A 19,854-nucleotide genomic window follows, 5' to 3' on the forward strand; every position below is an offset into this window, starting at 1 on the left:
CATGTGTGTGAAGGTCCTCAATCTGGGGCAAGGTGAGTGATACTGTGTCAACCACTCAGGAAAAACAGGACAACTTTGAAGCTGTTGTTGACTGTGAATGGAACACTGCTGAATAAAAGACTCTTAGCAAAAAGGCAGATGGATCTTCAGGTCACCTAGTACACCCCTACAATAAGGAAATTCCCACACTCCTCATTAACTTGGCTGTAAGTAAACACAGCTAGGAAGAGAGTTAGACCCAGTATCCTTCAAAAATTTAGTGAGCTGCAATAGGACAACTTCACCAAGAACTCTATCACTAGTGACAGACTATTGCATGCTAAAAACAATCAGTAACATTAAATAAAACATGTGATACTGCAAGCATTGGCATCATCTCTTTTCTTTAACTATATCTGTGATGCTTTGCTGATAGTGTCATTTGCCCTCCAGTCCCAAAATGCAGCGATTGGATCTGATCACTCTGAACTGTGATATCCTATCTGAGGGCACCTTCTCAGGCATTTAAGTTCCAATACGGTAGGCCCCACATGTCAAAGGTGGCCTTGTTATCGCAGGACATCATGAAAGAAAACACAAAAATCATTCCATACTCAGTCCTCCTTGTAACAACTACTGTCTAGGAAATTCAGTATTTACAGGAAAACTGGTTTTGCTGTGGGAAAATCATGAGGGTTGTCATACTTAACATTTTAAAACCCCTCCTTATTTGTCTTGTAAAGTGAAAGACTAATTGTGTAGCTTTCTTTTGACCTCAGATTAAGTCAGCATCTAAGATCAGGATGGCTACTCTACGATCCATAACAAAACATTTTTTCTGTCTGACACAGCCGTGGCTACAGTACCAGAACATGGACCTTCTCTTCAGAAGTTCTGACAAGTCCTTCAGCTTCCTTTCTCTAATTTCTTTCCCTACCCCTCCCTGCATATCTTATCCTGTTCTTTCTTCTTTCTACAAACACGGCTGTATTTACACCCTTGTCTCTTGGTCAGAAAGTTCAAGGCACACTGCCTAATGCTGTATGATGCACGGATCCAAGTGCAGCAGCGAAAATATGATGTACACAACCCCTTCCTCTGGAAACACCATCCCAAGCTGAAATTGCTTGCCAACCACCTGCAGGTGCGCTTATAGCTGTTACATGGTGGAGGCAACAGTGCTAACAACTCACTGTCGAGTCAAAAAATATTCAGTTAGAACACCAGTTCAAAGTTTATTTACCAAAAGAAACGTCCGGACTGTCCTTATTTTGTTAAGATCAAGCAGAACTTTCTGTGCCTTCTCGTGATTACTGCAGTATTCATCATAGATACGGAATTTCTCTTTCTGCAGAAACAAAGAAATACATTGTTCTTCGCTTGCCATTTTGATTTTTTATTTTTAATAAATAAAATATGGAATGAACACTTTCCAAAGTTGATTAGCTAATATAGTCTTCATCTTGGAAGGTCCCACATTAACCGTTTGAAAAAAAATTAGAATTATGAAGTTCAACAGCTTGGAAGCATCAGTTGGGAATTTGCTGAAAAATTTCAGAGGCTGGACTATCACAAAAACACAGGATGAAAAAAAAAAAGAAGAAAATGCACAAGAAGTTACTTATTTGCTGACATCATTATCTGTTTTGTCTGCAAACACTTCCTTGCCAATATGATCCATACTGCAGGGTCAACAACTGATGTTACTCAACTTCTGCAAAATGTTTCCACAAACCATTAATAACTTTCTTCTCCCATAATGAATAAACAAAGACTTAGCAAACAAATGGGACTCTAAGCAGGGATAACAATGAAACCTACAGTTTTTGTTAGGGCTACAACTGAAAGCAAACCAACTCGTCCTGATTTTGCAGAGCTGTGTAACACTGACATCCTTGTTTTGCTCCAACAGGAAAAATAATACTCCTAGAAAACAGTTACTACTGGAAATACAAACATACTTCTGGAGGTACCGCAGTTGTGAGAAATACAACAGATTCACAGTCAAGAACCATGGAGATACTTTACCCAACATACACAGTTCTCTGTTAAAGCTACATATTTTTGCCTAGAATAAAAGGAGAATAAAAATAAAGCGTATTATGACTTCTGCTGTTTCGTACAACCCTGATCTTTGTACCACCACCTCACGTATAGGCACCAGCCTTGCGCATGCTGCAGGGTTCAGTTTGTCAGCCTGGGCTAATTTGGTGAATATAAATATGGTGAAACAATGGAAGCTTGCCCATTTGATATGTTCTTTCTTCATTCTCCTCCCCTCTCTTTTTTTTGGAAATGACAGTAACCAAGAGATGACCTCAAAGTACTCTACGTTATGCAATCAAGTCATATTTTGTCCTCATGACTATGTACACTCATCATCATGACTGTAATTGATAAAGACAATTAATAAAGGAAAAAACTGAAATAAGGCTGTAATAAAAGATAGCGTACATAATGAAGAAAGCAGGTTCCAACTTCATGCTGCGCATTAGGTTCTGGCTGTAAGCACTCCTCCACCAGGGACAGGAAGTTTTTGTGAACTGCAAGAATATCTTCAATATTTGAAAACAACATCTGCAAAAGAATAAAACATACATAAATAAAACATCAGATACAAAACAGAAGGAATACGTAATTAGGAGACTAACCTTAACTGTCTCTTCTGTGACATTTTTGTCCACTTTGGCTGTAGCACATTGGATCATTCGGTGAAGGAAAGCCTGCATGAAACAAGACAAACAAGGAAAAAGTTATTTCAGGAAGACTTGAACAACTTTTGGCATTTTACACTTATCATTTGTTTCCCAAATTTCTTATACTTTAGATACGCAGTCACAACAGAATATTCAGAATCTAAACCAAGTATTTTATTTATAAAGCATTTAGTAGTCCTAACACGATATAAAACCCTATTTACCTAGCGTTAAGAAGAGTTAAACAGTGAAATATTACTGAAGCTGACAAACTGAGGAGGAGTGTGGCCACCAGTTCGATGGAGGTTCTCCTTCCCCTCTACACTGCCCTGGTGAGGCCTCATCTGGAGTACTCTGTCTAATTCTGGGCTCCCCACTTCAAGAAAGATGAGGAGCTACTGGAGAGAGTGCAGCGGAGGGCTACGAGGATGGTGAGGGGACTGGAACATCTCTCCTACAAGGAGAGGCTGAGGGAGCTGGGCTTGTTCAGCCTGGAGAAGGCTGCAAGGGGACCTTAGAAATGCCTCAAGGGTGGGTGTAAGGAGGATGGGGCCAGACTCTTTTCAGTGGTGCCCAGTGACAGGACAAGGGGCAACAGGCACAAACTGAAGCACAGGAAGTTCCATCTGAACATGAGGAAGAACTTCTTTCCTCTGAGGGTGATGGAGCACTGGAACAGGCTGCCCAGGGAGGCTGTGGAGTCTCCTTCTCTGGAGATATCCAAAACCCACCTGGACAAGGTCCTGTGCAGCCTGTTCTAGGTGACCCTGCTTCGGCAGGAGGGTTGGACTGGATGACCCGCAGAGGCCCCTTCCAACCCCTACCATTCTGTGATTCTATGATTCTGTGAAGCAAGAGCAAAATGCATCATTTTCAAAATCTTGCTCTTGCACTTTATAAATTAACTACAAGACAAGCTGAAATAAGCCACTAATTTCTAAATTAAAACTAACTGGGAGATACTATTATGAAATGTAACTTTTACTATAGCAACCACAAGCAAGATTTCCGATGTATTAATAAACAAACCTGTTGTAAATTGGCTTAAACACTCAGCTGCACCTGGTTTTGCCTAATGAAAATGTTCCCTCTGCCCTTCTCTCATGCTTGGGGATCAAATGAGAAGTTAGTAATACCACTAATGAAACCCCAAAAGAGTAAGTTTTCTTGTATTTCACATTCAAGAATTGGAAACAACAAGAAAAGATGTACAGTAAGTCATTCCAAAAGAAATAAATTACTTGTCAGGTAGACAGGAGATAATTAATTCTTATTAATTCATTCCATTACAAAGATGTGAGTACATTCTGAAAATTATCTGTACACTGTAGACACACATATTCTCTAGTCATTAAAAACTGGCACCACAAGCGCACAAATGTCATGTCTTCCATTACCATTTAGTTCCAAGTCACTGTGCATTGTACACTGTACACAAACTCATCTAAATTCTGGCGTGGTGCAAATTCCATAAAAGAGGCAATAAATAACCCCTGTGTGGAAGGACAGCAGTCACAGCATCCCCTTTTTTCCTCTCTGCTGGGACTTAAACATTTTCATTCCCAAGCAGTGAACCTTTCTCTGCTGAAGAGGACTATATAACTTTTATTACTGAAGAGACAAATCTAGTTATCCAGGACATAAATAGAATTAAGTTTGGAATATTGCCAGCACATTGTATGTTTCATATCACTCTCTAGAGTGATGTAGATTTTCTACTTCTTTAAACCCCTCTTTTTCCTGACTATTTGTACTTTCTTACTAATGTTTTATTGATGGTAAAAAATGCCATTCATTCATCTGCAGCAGTTAACTGTCGGTGGACGACAGCCCTTTACATCCTGTCTTGCTACGAATACTCACAGGGGTTATTGCAAATTTGCTGTGCTCATTGCCTGTGTGGTGCACAGCCAATCCCACACAGAGTGAAAGCTTGTGTACCTGTCTGACTCTAAATTCATTTTTGAAAGTTTTCACTAAACCAGCCGTGAGTATTAAATATACTTTAGACTTCAGTGGAGGAAAAGAATTTATGAGAACTACCTCTGAAACTCATGTCTATTTTTACTGCCTGTAATCTCTTTCCGTTCACATTATTTCCCCATAGACCAAACTCACTGCTCATCAGCACTTCTGTTATCCCAGAAGATCTTAATTTCCTGTAACTGTGAAGGAAGGTGAACATTCAGTTGGCTGGAGGAGAAACAGAAAATGATCTGGGAGCTAGGGCATTAGTTATTCTCGAGTGATTCAAGACACTAGCTGAGAGTCACGAGGTCAAGAAAAGTATACATCAGCTGCAATAAACAAAGTCCTCATTTGTCCAGGCAGCACTGTCCCAGACCCCACATCTGCAAAGGTTATCAGAAACTCAATCCAGGAAAATCCAACGTCTTGCAGAACCCAAACACAAGTCGCTAATTAAGGAAGGGAGGCCCTGGGTGACTTCAGCCCCTTCCAGCAACTTGGTGCAAGCCCACATGTTATTTTGCTGTACTCATACTGCAGCGGTAGTGCAGTGACAATGCCAGTTTTTCCTGAAGATTTGCCACCTGTTGTCCCCACTAATGCAGATTTGCTTCCTGAAAAAAAATCATATAACACTATGTCCCACAAAGCAATGTATGTGACCACTTGACTCTTTCAGAGCACTTACATGAGGGCACTACAAAATCACACATATCTCTAAGAAATTGCAGTAATCTTGCATTTTCTAGAAAAGCAGTGAAAGAGAATTCAGGGGAGTGCAGGCAGGGATGGAAGTGTCTACCTCCATCCACCTACCACCAAGACCCATCCTTGGTGGGCTTTACCTGCTGTGGACCGAGCAATGCAAAGCAATGTTGAAACCTCTGGCTTCTCCTTGTGTTTCTCTGATGCCAAATGCCCTTACCAGCTGCCTTCCCGGAAAGCAGGGACACTGCTTACTCCATACACACATCACCTCTGCTCTGGGACTTCGCTAGGGAGAACAGATAGCTGCTGTCAGGCAGGGGGATGGACTAGTTACTGCTTACATTACAGTGTAAAACAACCTTAATCCAGCACTGTGACTACAGAAAGATAGATGGTCTCTGAACTTGTATGAACACACAGCAGGTCAGGGAGAGATGGCTATTCAAAAGCCTCCAGAATTATCTGAACATCAACCGAGGACAACCAAGAACTGTTCTTCAAAAATCAGCAAACAAAGAAAAAGCAGTTCATTTGTAGACACAGCTTTAAGGAGGACCTCAAAACAGAAATAACAGACCTTATAAGGAAAATATATAAGGATGGCCAGAAACTACTCAGGAGCTGACAGCTGCTGAGCTAACAGAAAAATATTATAGAAGCTTTTGAAGACAAACTACATAAACTACTACTAACCATAGAAAAAACACACCTGTAAGAAAATGAAACAAAAATAAAATGGACATCTCAGCCAATTTATGATTCACTAAAGAACGGGACACACAAAAAAAAGTCAGAAACTCCTCTGAAATAGCACTGAGTGCTTTCTAAAAATTCTACCATAACCTCAAGTCTGCTGCTCAAAGTCCAGACTGATTACTGAGCACCACATTACACAAAGGAACAAAGTATTGCAAATTGTAAGGACACAGCTAAACAGCTCCTGCTGCTAGACTAAGCAAACAACTGTATCGACCACAAGGCATACATGATTCCCATGCTCATCAAAAAAAAACCCAAAAAACCAACAAACCAAAACCAAAGTGAAAAATCAGCTCAAACTTAATGCAATTTTATTTACCATGCACACCACGATTTTTCTTGGTTTCCTGGAGTATATTGCACATCTTGCTGAGGTTACTTCAAGATTAATGTACATTAGTGTAGATGTGTCTTAGCACATCAAGCAAAGGGTAACACGTACCTCTGTGCACTCCAGGATTCCCCAGACCTTTGTCACCTAGACAGTGATTCTGAACTTTCCCAAAGTTTTTCAAGTGGATTCCAGAGTTTGCCTTAACTTACCTTCAATTCTTAGTTTTCTCCAGTGACAGCAAAGCCATATGGTTTAAACATCATTTTCCAAATTTTCATCTTGTGCTACCAGCATTCTAGCTAGACTGCTACAGTACAGGGATTCACCCTTGCAGCAGTACAAGTGGAGACCTGCTGCCCCTGGCACTCTCTGCCAGCCAGACTCCTGATGATTTCCTGAATTCAGAGGTAAAAGAGATCTCCGTGAAACATTTCAGAGGAGTAAGTTGGCGGGGTACCATAAAGAGCAGTCTAAATTTAAAAGATCAGATCAAGATGAAAGATAAAAGAGAGGATGTTTGTTATTTACATTAAACAAAACAAATCCTGTTCTGCTTGCCAATTTTTAGAACTGTCTATGGAAAAAGTTGTCATTCTAGGAATATCCTTGAGTCACACTGCTACAACCCCTGCTTCTGCAAAGTTTAAAATTCAAATGACAAACCTAAACTTCCTCAAGCTTCCTTCCTGAAACTTCATTAACACAAAATGCCATCTAAATGATCAGTGTACAGCTGCTTTGGAGAAGAAAAAATGCCCAAAAATGCTGATAAAATTCCAAACATGAAGAGGCATATCTTGAGAAGATTGACGATCTTGCAGATCGAAACGTGGGGGATGAACTAAGCCTTTTGGAATAGGGGAGTAGCTACGCATAAAATCTATAAGCTAATAATTTCAGGATAAGGTTCCCTAACTTCACTCCAGTCCTACTGGGGACAGAAAAACTCTGTCTCTGGCTATGACTCCAGTTCTTTGTGCCACACTGGTAATGAGGAGGCTAATTCACCTCTACCTTTGAGAAACATGGCTATGAATTACACAGAACATTTGGAGAAGATTCCATACTAGTAATATCAACGAAGATAACTACATCCTTTTTTCATGATTGTGTACTTATTACCTGCAAAATACTTTTGCATACTTTCTGTACTAGTCACTGTTCTAACTCTTATACCTTTTGCCTGACACTGCTGTAACACGCTATAGGAAACATTGGGACTGAAAATTCAAACATAAAAACCGAAAATCCAAATTCAAAGAATTATAAAAGAATCTGTTCACCATGCCAAATAAACACTACTGTGTTTGCCTGTCTGTTGATCTGCTGCCATTTTGCGAGGCAGCGTGTTTCACAGAGAACGCACACTGAGTTCCTGTTATGAGGATTTTACTTCTGGTCTTATCAAAATAAGAGCAGCCTTGTTGGGTTGTCTGTGGGGTGTTTTTTTTTTTTTCTCCATAGTTGCTCTGTGTGTTGTTGAAAAAAAAAAAAAAAACAGCACTGCTACAGATAGCACAAGAAGCTGCCAACACCATAAATGACTTCTCTGACATCTGGAATGAAATCAGGGAAGACAAAGAAGCCTGTCCTCCCAGGACTCAAAGAGTTTTCACCTTCTTGGCAGATAAGAAATTAGGTCCTGAAATTACATCAGAGCACCTGGATCACAAAATACACGTCACTATTTTTCGGAAAGTAATCATCCTACTGAACCACGTCACTACTTATGTGAACCTAGCAAGAAATATTCTTTTTTTGTTTGAAAAAATAATTACAGAACAACTTCTTTTTTTCCCCTCAGACTTCTTTTAACATTGTAACTACCCTTAGGTTTATACTGTCATATAAAAACCAAGGTGGACTGCAAAAACATATATATATTTAATAAGGTCATTTCCCATATATTTTCACTTTAGGAAAATTAGTTCAACTAAAGCACCCTGTATATTGAGCCTGCTGAATAAAGCTAGCAAGATGTTTTGTACATTAAAATGTACATTTTTTCCACACAAAACCCTAAAAGAAACCCACAACAAGGAAAATGTTCATATATTACATTTTTTTAAGCGTCAATGATAATAGGCTCATTTTCACAAATTTAGAAACACAAAGCTGAAGCACCTGTGTTTTTATGTTTTCTCTTTACATTCTTAGTGTATCTATAAAACATTTTGCTCTTTTCACAATATTCAAAATAATCCTAGAGAGAACATGGAGACCTGTACTTGGGAAGAAAAGAAGATGATAGCTGACTAGCCAAATGTATTTTCTTATCACGGCTAATTCAGCTCACAGACACGGAGGTAGCATTTTGCACAGCAGTCTGAGTTTTTGCACATTATAACTAACACACACCATATTCCAGGTCCCGGAAGAACACCATGCCGGTTTTGTTGAAGCACTTTTGCTTGATTTTGCCACAGAAAAAAAAAAAAATCCACAGAGAAGACTCCAGCAGCAGTAGCAGCTGTGGCAAACACTGTGTGCTTACCCTCCTCTTCCCATTAACCTGTGCCAGCAGCAGCAGCAGTGGCTGCTCAGGCTGGCTTCTGCTCCTGAACAAAAGCCTCTTCTTCTCCCTCCAGCAACTCACCAGCTGAGGCACCACCTGTTTCTCCCATCTCGCCCGTGGGACTGGATGAATCACAAGCAGCACGGAGACCATCAGCCAAGGTCAGATATATTCTTTCTCCCCACTGTACCTAGAGCCACTTTCAAAGCTGGCTTCAGATCCTGCTGCCTAGAAGGACACGGGAATAGATGCACCACATCTGCACTACTTTCCATTCTAGTGCTAATTTCCTTTCCACAACTGACCCAACTATTCCCTTCTCCATTCACCTGACCCAAAGGGGCATCAGTCTGCCTGAAGGAGCAGCCCTGGCTTCTTTCCTCAACGTAAACAGTAACTCAGAAGTGAACACCCGCAAATACAAAAATGATTGCACTGAAGAAACATGGATCTTCACAACCTGCTCACAGATGATCAATATACTGCCACATTTGGCAATAATCACAACCTTTTCTCCATCACGTATAATTTTTTATTTTCTGCTAAAGTTGTTCTCTAACATATCAGAAAACTTTTTTTCCCAAGAGCAAGAAAACTGCTTGTCACCTTGTCCTGTATCTCAATCACCCTTTCTGCATTTCCCTAGTCACTGATAATATTATTCAACTTTTTACTGCACATCTTGTTTATCCTTTCATGCCCACTGAGACTCTTAGCTCAGATTCCTCCTTTGATGAAAAACTGATCTAACCTGATCTCCCCCACCTCTATAATCACTTCTCTGAGCTATGACTGTGCTTTCACTTTTGATCCTCTCCTCCCTTTCAGCTCCATAGCAGATGAAAGCAAGACATTTATAGTCAAAGTCCAGCTCCTCTCAGCCAGGCGGGAAGTCAGGTGTCTCCACCCTCTTCCTTGTACTGAATCCATTCTCAGAAAGATTTAGTACAATGTTTTCCTGGCCCAAACCAGAAGACATCTGTTCCCTTTTCTTCCCAGATGCCAAGAATCCTGTCCCCTACATGTAGCATCTCCATCTTGGGAAACTGGTTTTCTGAGGACTAGCTATGCTCTTGCTGGTCAATACACATTTGGCTGCTGAAAATGATGGAGTTACTTGCACTCTCACAGTTAGGATCATGCCTAAGCAAATTGCCAAATCAGAGTATGGATGTCAGGCTGGCTCACACATGCTGCTGCCATCTGAAGCCAAGTGCAGAAAGCTGCTAGAATATCGTCTAATTTTTTTTCTTGATTAAGATACAGCTTAGCTAGAGGTTTAGAGAAAGGCCATACGCTGGCGTGAAGGACGAATGCCCATCTGCAAGCTAAGCAGAAGGCAGAGTGTCTAATGTTTCTGGCAAATGTTTTATGCAGCACAGGTTGCTGGTAACCGGGCCTTTATCCCATTAGAAATGCAAACAGGTTAGATTCTGGTCTCAGCATCCCCAACAGAGTTTTTGGAAGGGAAAAAGAGGGATTGGCCTGTCCCACATGAATTTCAGAATGGACTGCTGGGATTCCAACAGATAAACCAGCCAAACGAGAGGCATCCATATCAATAAATAAAATGTTTCCAGCATGTCTGTGAAGAAGCGCAAGATTAATCTTTATTGTATTTTGAAGTTTTCCTGATAGTGAAACAGATACTCGGGATTGAAAAATGTTCACATGTATGTGGAATTCCCTCTGGTAATACATCATATGGTCCTGCTGGTGCACGTTACCAAGTGACTAATATACTGCTTATCATACAACTGCTCTTGTATCACTCATGTGGGAATGGAAAAGAAATTACATCTACAAACAAAGTTCACCTCTCATAAAAGTCAGCAGTTTCCTGAATTTACAGAACACTAGGTTCTGACTGGGAAATATCAGTGAATTCAGCTGTGTTCACTACCAGCAAATCAAAACAAGAAACTAGGGAACCTCACAGCAACTGCAGATCTTGAAGTAACAGCATGTTCCCATTAAATTGCAATCATAATTATAAAACAATTCATACATTTGAGACCTTTATACTTTCTATTATAGTTTCTGCTTCTTTTATGCAGACATGTCTGCTAATTTTATCAATAAAAACAAAATCTTGATTTTTTTATTTAATTTTTACTCCCAAAATGATGATTTTTTTCTAAACTTCTTTTTTTTTATTAAGTAGGACAACACCGATTTGGAAGAATTAAACATTTCCAAAATGTTTGAGACAAATGTTTAATTCTACACGTCAAGTTATATTTCTTTTAGCAATTAATGAGTTTCAGAAAGTGTAAAATGTGGAAGATGAGAAATACACTTGTCACAAATCACCTCTCTGAAAGAATCTTTTAAATTTTCTGTTTCAATTTAAGAAATAAGTAAGAAACCTCAAAAATGTTACAAGAAAGTAATTCTCTGCTACTCTTCTCCCTTCTTTATCTTCCCAAAGTTCATTAAGATGTTTGAGAACAAGTCTGAGTCTTTTCTGACTCAAAAATATCCACCAGAATTAAGAGCCATAATCTTTACCACCAATTACAAGAAAGAAACCTGAAATAACACATCACATCTCCACTTTCAGAATAAAAATTTAAAGCTTAATTCCTACAGTGTCTGAGTAAGGGAGGAAAGCTGACTCAGCACCAATGAAAATGAAACACTAAGTCCTTAATGATTACAGCAGCTAATTAAAAAAACCTAACTGTTTTACCCACAAACTGAGAAAACTTGAGACTACTGACAAGCGATCACAACGGAAGCCCACTGAACTCTTTTTACAGCTTGCTCAGTTTTCAACACATATTTTTTTCTAACATTGGACTGCACAGTCCTTAATTGTGAGTTTATTTAACGTTTAATGTGGTTAGATGCTAATTAGGAATTAAGAGTGAGAGTTCTACAGTTTTTATTGCCAGAGTTTTATAAATAAAGTGTACTTCTGAAATGCTGTTCAGTGCCAATGCTGGCTGCCATTTGTATTTGCACACTTATGCCAAGAAAAACATGAAGCAGGGAAGAGTATGAAACAGCAGTTTTCCATCCCAATTTCAATTCTTCACAAAGCCTACAGGGAAGCTGTAGTGAGTATAGTACTTTAAAAAGTTCCCTCCTGATCACAGAAAAAAGCAGAAACATCCCATTTAAGGTTTTCTTTTTCCCATCAGAAGAAATCAGAATGCTTCCCTACATAAGGAAACCTCTCTTCTGTCTGGGATATATATCCCTAACTCCTATCGCTTGTCATTTAGATAGGTCTTGGGATGGTACAAAGTTCACAGGCTTGGATCCCATGATGCCTCATTTCATGCAATAATCATGTGCCACATTCCTCAGTCTTAGTAAGACAATTGTCTCATTTTGGAAAAACTCCAGGCAATGATATATACTCTGGCTTCTTCTACAAATATACCAAGCTGAGAATCTGCATAATCAAAAGACATCCAGGTCTATACTATGAAGGTGTTGCTATTCAAATGCATTGTGAAACAGTGAAATAACTTTTATCTTCAAGGCAAAATAAGACTTTAAGAAAACCATATTACTTTAAAATACTTCTTTCACAGAGAATTAAGATACTCTTGGCTTCTCAACTCATTTCAGGCACTAGTTTAGCAACACAGACAGTACTGCAGAATTATTAAATAAATTCAAACTGTAAGTCATAGAAAGGCCGTGAAAACATAGCAAATGATGTCACCTTCTTCAACTACATCACGCTGCTGAATGAGGCGGGTGTCCTGGTGACGGAGGATGCAGAGAAGGCAGAGCTACTGAATGCCTTTTCTTTGCTTCAGTCTTCAGTGCCAAGGCAGGCCCTCAGGAATCCCAGGCCCCAGAGGTAAGAGAAGAAGCCCACAGAGAGAATGACTTTCCCTTGGTCGAGGAGGACTGTGTAAGGGATCGCTTAAGCGATCTGGACCCCCACAAATCCATGGGCCCCGATGGAATGCACCCACGAGTGCTGAGGGAGCTGGCAGATGTCATTGCTGAGCCACTCCCCATCATCTTTGAGAGGTCCTGGAGGACAGGAGAGGTGCCCGAGGACTGGAGAAATGCCAGTGTCACTCCAATCTTCAAAAAGGGCAAGAAGGAGGACCCAGGGAACTACAGGCCAGTCAGCCTCACCTCCATCCCGGGAAAGGTGATGGAGCAGCTCATCCTGGAGGTCATCATCAAGCAAGTGGAGGAAAAGAAGGTTATCAGGAATAGTCAGCATGGATTCACCAAGGAGAAATCATGCCTGACCAATCTGATAGCTTTCTACGATGGCCTGACTGGCTGGGTAGATGAGGGGAGAACCATGGATGTTGTCTACCTCGAATTCAGCAAGGCTTTCAACACTGTCTCACATAACATCCTCCTAGGGAAGCTCAGGAAGTGTGGGCTGGATGAGTGGTCGGTGAAGTGGATTGAGAACTGGCTGAATGGCAGAACTCAGAGGGTTGTCATCAGCAGCGCTGAGTCTAGCTGGAGGCCTGTAACTCATGGTGTCCCTCAGGAGTCAGTACTGGGCCCAGTCTTGTTCAACTTCTTCATCAATGACCTGGATGAAGAGTTAGAGCGTACCCTCAGCAAGTTTGCTGATGACATAAAACTGGGAGGAGTGGTGGATACACCAGAAGGCTGTGCTGCCATTCAGCGTGACCTGGACAGGCTGGAAAGTTGGGCAGAGAGGAACCTGATGAGGTTCAACAAAGGCAAATGCAGGGTCCTGCACCTGGGGAGGAACAACCCCATGCAGCAGTACAGGCTTGGGGCAGACCTGCTGGAAAGCAGCTCTGTGGAGAGGGACCTGGGTGTCCTGGTGGACGACAGGTTGACCATGAGCCAGCAGTGTGCCCTGGCTGCCAAGAAGGCCAATGGGAATCCTGGGATGTATTAGGAGGAGTGTGGCCAGTAGGTTGAGGGAGGTTATCCGGCCCCTCTACGCTGCCCTAGTGAGGCCCCATCTGGAGTACTCTGTCCAGTTCTGGGCTCCCCAGTTCAAGAAAGATGAGGAGCTGCTGGAGAGAGTCCAGTGGAGGGCTACGAGGATGATGAGGGGACTGGAGCATCTCTCCTATGAGGAGTGGCTGAGGGAGCTGGGCTTGTTCAGCCTGAAGAAGAGAAGGCTGCGAGGGGACCTAATAAATGCCTATAAATATCTGAAGGGTGGGTGTCAGGAGCATGGGGCCACTCTTTTCGGTGGTGCCCAGTGACAGGACAAGGGGCAACAGGCACAAATTAAAGCAGAGGAAGTTCCAGCTGAACATGAGGAAGAACAACTTCTCTCTGAGGGTGACGGAGCACTGGAACAGGGTGCCCAGGGAGGTTGTGGAGTCTCCTTCTCTGGAGATATTCAAGACCTGCCTGGACAAGGTCCTGTGCAGCCTGCTGTAGGAGACCCTGCTGCGGCAGGTGGGTTGGACTAGATGACCCACAGAGGTCCCTTCCAACTCTGAACATTCTGTGATTCTGTGAAATAATCCCAGACCAAAAGCAAGGCTTTACTATTGCCAACAAAAGCTAGGGTAAACAAAAAAAGCATCATGGAGAGCAAGCTCCCAAGAAGTCCCACAAAAAAATCAAAGTTAATCCACACTTCTACAGCTATCCCAAGTACGCTTACCTCTGCCCAGTAATGAAAACATATGCGTATAACAATATCACTATTTAAGAACACTAAAATTTTCATTCCCAGGTTCATTTGAAATAATTTCACTAGAGTGGTTTTCACATGTTCAACTATCTTGGCTCCACTCATGTGCTTTCATGTCCTGCGAATCATAGGGGAAAAAAAACCAATTTAGAATTTTATGTATAATAAACCAATGTTTATTCGAACTCCAAGACAATACTAACCTGCAACCTTTCCACTGGCCTTGGATGTGTAGCATTAACTATAAATCAATTAAATTACAACTTTGAAGCAATGATGTACCAGAACAGCCAAAGCAGCCAGAATGGTCATTAAAGTGGGTGTCAATGATAGCCCCCATGAACAAAGTAGCTGAAGGATGTCTGTGAATTTGATCCTTAATTTGAGATCCAAGATGATATACCCCACACGACAGATCAGAAGCATTCTGACATCAGATTGTCTCAACAGCACCTCTCCTTCTATGCAGACATGTAGAGCAGTCAATTTTTGATGCAAATGTTCAAAGCATATTTGAATTCAGGTAGACGAACCAAGCAGAAGTCCCATATGCCTGCTCAGGTAAAATTATATAGGTTTGCAGTTTTAAATTTCTTCTTTTTCTAAACTTCTTTTTGTCCCCTTTTGTAAGGCTGTGAAGTTCTCAAAATTTCATCAGAAAACTGGATCTTTTTCTCAAGATAATTCAAACACAGAGAGCAGGATCTCTTTGTAAATAGGTCAGAAAGCAGTTTCAGCTATAATGTATTTCTCTGTCCACCAATAAATTTAGTGATAGACAACTTCTAAAGATAGTGTTAGTGACAGTGGTGGGAATTTACGACAACATAGAAACACATGTGCTTACATACATGTAAAAGAACAATTTACAGAGAATTTTACCTGTTCTTGCTGTACCATTATGTAGTACAAAATGTCATCGTCAGACAAATACAGTCCTATTGCACTTGTATAAAACAGCTTTAAATCTTTAATATTTGTTTAAACTCAAAGCTCCTACTATCACTCCTACTTTTCACACTTTAAAATTTTAAATAAAATGTAATACTGTGATATGAATGCCCCCCACATCCCAAATCAGGAACAGCCAGTCTACAAAACCCCAGCTGCACTAACTGCTACCAACAGAAGCTTACACAGCACCTGCACCTCACAGCATATTTGTCAGATGTTGGAAACGAAAACAAATTAAAGAATTTCTCAACAGTATCAGGATCTTCATGTCAGCGAGCCAATGAACTCTTCCCAGGGCAGCGCACAAGGCTGAATTCACCCATATCTGGTAAGCATGGCTGATCAAAGCAATTCTTTCCAGCAAGGCTGACCAAAGCCACGGTAATTACTTTAGGCATGAAGGTCTGAAGGAAAAAAAAAAAAAAAAAATTGTTTCAAAGAAGCTGACAAACTCTGCTTCTCTTCTTGGAATATTCTGCCTAAATTTTAACTTCTTTTTCTTGGGAAATGTTCAAGAGTAGACAGGTTGAACAAACTAAATAACTAGCCTACTCTGAGAAACACAAACTGGCTGCAGCAGTAAACTGAGGTTTACAATTTTTGTGTGCTGGCACAGACCCAGCTCTCAGATTTGCAGGGCCAGACCCCCAGCACTTCTGATTCAGGATCCCACAGGAACCAGTGATGTTCAGTGAAAGAACGGGACCCCATTCAACTAGATCCTACTGCGGTGTTAAAGGATTAAACTACAGCCAGGATTGATTCTCCACTGAAGACATTCTGATGACAAGAAAAGGGGATTAAAATTCACCTTGAAAAACTAAAAGTACTTTAATTAAAACACTTTTTGTTTAAAGCATTTAATAAACACTGTAGTGGCACATGTATACTTACATGATTTGTGACTTCGAACTCCCATTTCCGAAAAAACATTTTCAAGTGTTGGGGAAAAATAAATTTCTTGCCTCATCCATGGAAAAAAATATGATCATAGCTATGCAAGTCTTGCAACCTGGCTTGAAAAACTAGAGGTTTCACTTCAAACCAGAACTTAAATATAAAGAATAAAATGTGTAAATGAGAGAACTACTGGCTTCTGAAGTTTAGATGCCAATGTGAGTTGTCTAAACTCCATGCCAACAAGAATAAAACCACACCAAAATCTAAATTTTTTACACAGGTTCATACAAAAAAAATATTATTACATGTCCCTAGTGCCTGCCACGAATTAGTCTCATAAATTTTCATCTGCCTATATGGTTTTGAGCCTATTTCCATGGAAATGCAATTATTAATAATATTTTTTCTGACTTATATTTTATTCATGAGATGCTTCAACTGTGCAAATGCAAAGAATAGCTCACCTTTTATTTCTTTACTGGCTTGATAATTATCAGAAAGAGTACCTGATAACAAAATCTTAGCTCTGATTTTTTTTCTTTATGGTACCATATAAACATCTGCTGAACATTAATTATATCACAGGATATTTACATGCTAATCTCAGTTTACAATCATCAAAGAGGTTCCATTTTTTGAAGGATACAATGATCAGCAAGCACATGATTTCAGAAGAATAAATGGAGCATATTCACATCCAGAACAGAGCTGCAAGAATAAAGCCATGCCATTTGAATTTATCTACATTAGCTTGATTGCCTTACTGTCAAATAAATTTGTATTTTCAAGAAATACAGACCTGGATTCTATGTGCATGCTGGAGAGAAACAACCCCAGACACACACTCACAGGCTTTCCTTCTCTCACTAGTCCTCTCTCTTCTCCGTTCCCTGTTCAAGCACAGAGTCTTTTTTTGTAAGTCTTATGTAGGTCTATGCCCTGTCTTTGCCTTTGATGAGTCTCCAGGATAATTGCACAATTTCACTGAACCACCTGTGAGGCACGTGCTCTTCAAGAACACAAAGGCTGCATGGCTGTTCTTGCTCCTTTCATTAATTTTTATAAGGGAACAGAAGACAAAACCTGCTTACAGTACAATTTTCATTGCCACTTCAATGAAATTTTTCATTTGAATGCTGGGACCTCAAGATGAGAGAGCTTATTATTACCTTTTCCTGAAATAAGAGCCTTATTCTTTCCGGTTACAATCAAAAGCTTTAAACCATCCTCCACTTGAAGCAGAGAGGATTTGGGGATATTTTTTTTTATATTAAATTTGTAAAAAATAGTACAAGAAAAACTGCCACTCCCAATCAGTCTGCATGGACAGTTTGTGAGACTGCTATTTAAGTTTAAAAAGGAGAATATTCAGCTGTCATGTCATCATGAGAATCACCCTCCTCAAACTACCTGCACTGTAACTGCAGACAAGTACAGACAGAGCACGTTGGTGGCAACTGCCATCTGCTAATACTCCAGACAGCGCTGAATACTGCTCGTACCAGGACATGCTGCTGATTACCAAGACACCCACATTGATTACACAAAACTGAAGTCTCACTGACTCTTTCCACATAAGGTTACGCAAGGCTATGGAACTTTTTTTAAAATTTCATTTCATTCATGAATTTGCTGTGAGGAACGTACTTTCAGCTCCTATTCTCCAAAGACAAAAAATAATTGTCTAAACCATTTTAAAACCCAGATACCAGACTTCTAAGAACAACACAAGGGAACAACGGTGTTAGTGGGACCAGGAAATCAAGAAACCCTAAATAAACATCAAGTATTGTTTTCCAGCATCTTCTATAGTTCTGGATCCTGCAGTCCTTCCTCTGGGTGAGGAAATGACGCCTCTGCAAGTTGTTCTCATGTCTGTAACAGATCACCACAGTTTGCCATACGTGCAAACTGAAGGCACTGAACTTGCAGCCAGCGAGTCATGCACATGCCCAGCTGCTGGGCAATAAAAGCCACTGTGACCACAGATTCATTTCTTGACTACAAGGTGCTGCTCCTTCACTACGAAGCCTCATTTCCCCTTTTTAAGGAACCAGGTACAGCTGTCTCGGAGATGGCCAATCAGCCTGTGACATGGCACTGCATGAATGTACTGGCAGAGACAGCTTGAAAATGCAAGCTGAACAGCTTCAGGAGCAATAGCATAGCTAGGGAGCAGCTTTAGGAGGAAAGCTGACACCAAGATCAAGTCTAATAGTCTTCAGGTCTAGACATGATCTTGTAGAAACCTCTTAATGTCCCTTCTTCCCTCAGACCCCACCCACAGGAAGGACCAGCAGCTCAGAAGCAAGGGAGGCAGCGAGGCCAGGGCAAGATGTCCTCTAGTAACATCATTCTAGGTGGCAATGTGTATTCACAATTCTTCCAAAAATGAAAGGAAAAAGAAGCAAAATTTCTGGGAAGAAAGGTTCACTTTGAATTAGGAAGCACAAGCCCAGAGGAAGGATCAATACTTCACACACACAAATGAAGCAGGCACTACACTAACAGGATGAAATCCTGTCAGAAGGAAGCAAAAAGAAAAGTAGATTGCTTGGTCTTTCAGGCACAATCTTACTTTCTCCAACTGCCTGTTAAAAAGCGACTAATTGCTAGACTTTGATTTTTTTCCAGTGGCATGTGAAAGAAACTGGATTAAGTACAGCAGAAAAGTTGCCAAATCCATGGAGTTAGAAACTTTCAACAACCTTTTTTTTTTTTTTTCAGAAGAGACAGAGTTTCATTTCAAAATATTTTTCTAGCCTCTTCTACTGTGAAGACTGCAGAGCAATGATTTACAGAATGGATGCTATCTCTATAGACAAACAAAACCACCATTCCCAAGAGATTTGACCTTCACCTTCCATCCTAAAATAGTATGGCAAATTACATAGCAGCAGCAGCCCACATCCTTAAAATATGTTTGACTCAATTATGGAACTAAGTGCTAGTCTTGACTTCTCAAGTTTGCTAAGAACTGAAATTAACTACAAGAATAAAATATACAACTAAAACAAACAGTTACGTTTGTCAGAAAATAAATTCCAGCAACTGAATTGTGATGTAGTTGTATATACTGTTGAATTTGTTGTTATAAAGAAAAGCTCAGAAATGCATGAATGCAGACTTATCATTACATCAACTTGAGCAGTAAACAACAAGCTTCCAGGAAGTTTATCATCCTGTTTGCTGACTATAATTTGGCTTGTTGTGTTTTGATACCGTGTTCCTGTTCCTTCAACTCGCGTCCTCCGAACAGGGGAAGCACTGGAGTCTCACTGCCTGCACTCCAAACACTTACCCAGCCCACATACTTTCTCATCCCAAAGATGCTCTAAAGAGCTTTGTAGGGCAGAAACAGCTTCACATCCTCCCTCAAATTTGAGCAAAAGAGCAGAACTGTGGCTCATTTGGATAGAGG

General features: G+C 40.5%; 1 protein-coding gene across 2 annotated transcripts in view; it reads right to left on the reverse strand.

Moving 5' to 3' along the window:
• PREX2 (phosphatidylinositol-3,4,5-trisphosphate dependent Rac exchange factor 2) overlaps nt 1–19,854 on the reverse strand; it is a 192,078-nt gene that overhangs the window by 138,237 nt on the left and 33,987 nt on the right. For both annotated transcript variants that reach the window (XM_075416030.1, XM_075416031.1), the window contains 3 exons: nt 2,631–2,702; nt 2,434–2,556; nt 1,223–1,327 (listed from right to left, as the gene is read on the reverse strand). In XM_075416030.1, coding sequence (XP_075272145.1) covers nt 1,223–1,327; nt 2,434–2,556; nt 2,631–2,702 — 300 coding nt within the window. The remainder of the gene's footprint in view (nt 1–1,222; nt 1,328–2,433; nt 2,557–2,630; nt 2,703–19,854) is intronic.

Source organism: Opisthocomus hoazin, chromosome 3 (genome assembly GCF_030867145.1).
Source record: "Opisthocomus hoazin isolate bOpiHoa1 chromosome 3, bOpiHoa1.hap1, whole genome shotgun sequence".
Lineage (NCBI taxonomy): Eukaryota > Metazoa > Chordata > Aves > Opisthocomiformes > Opisthocomidae > Opisthocomus > Opisthocomus hoazin.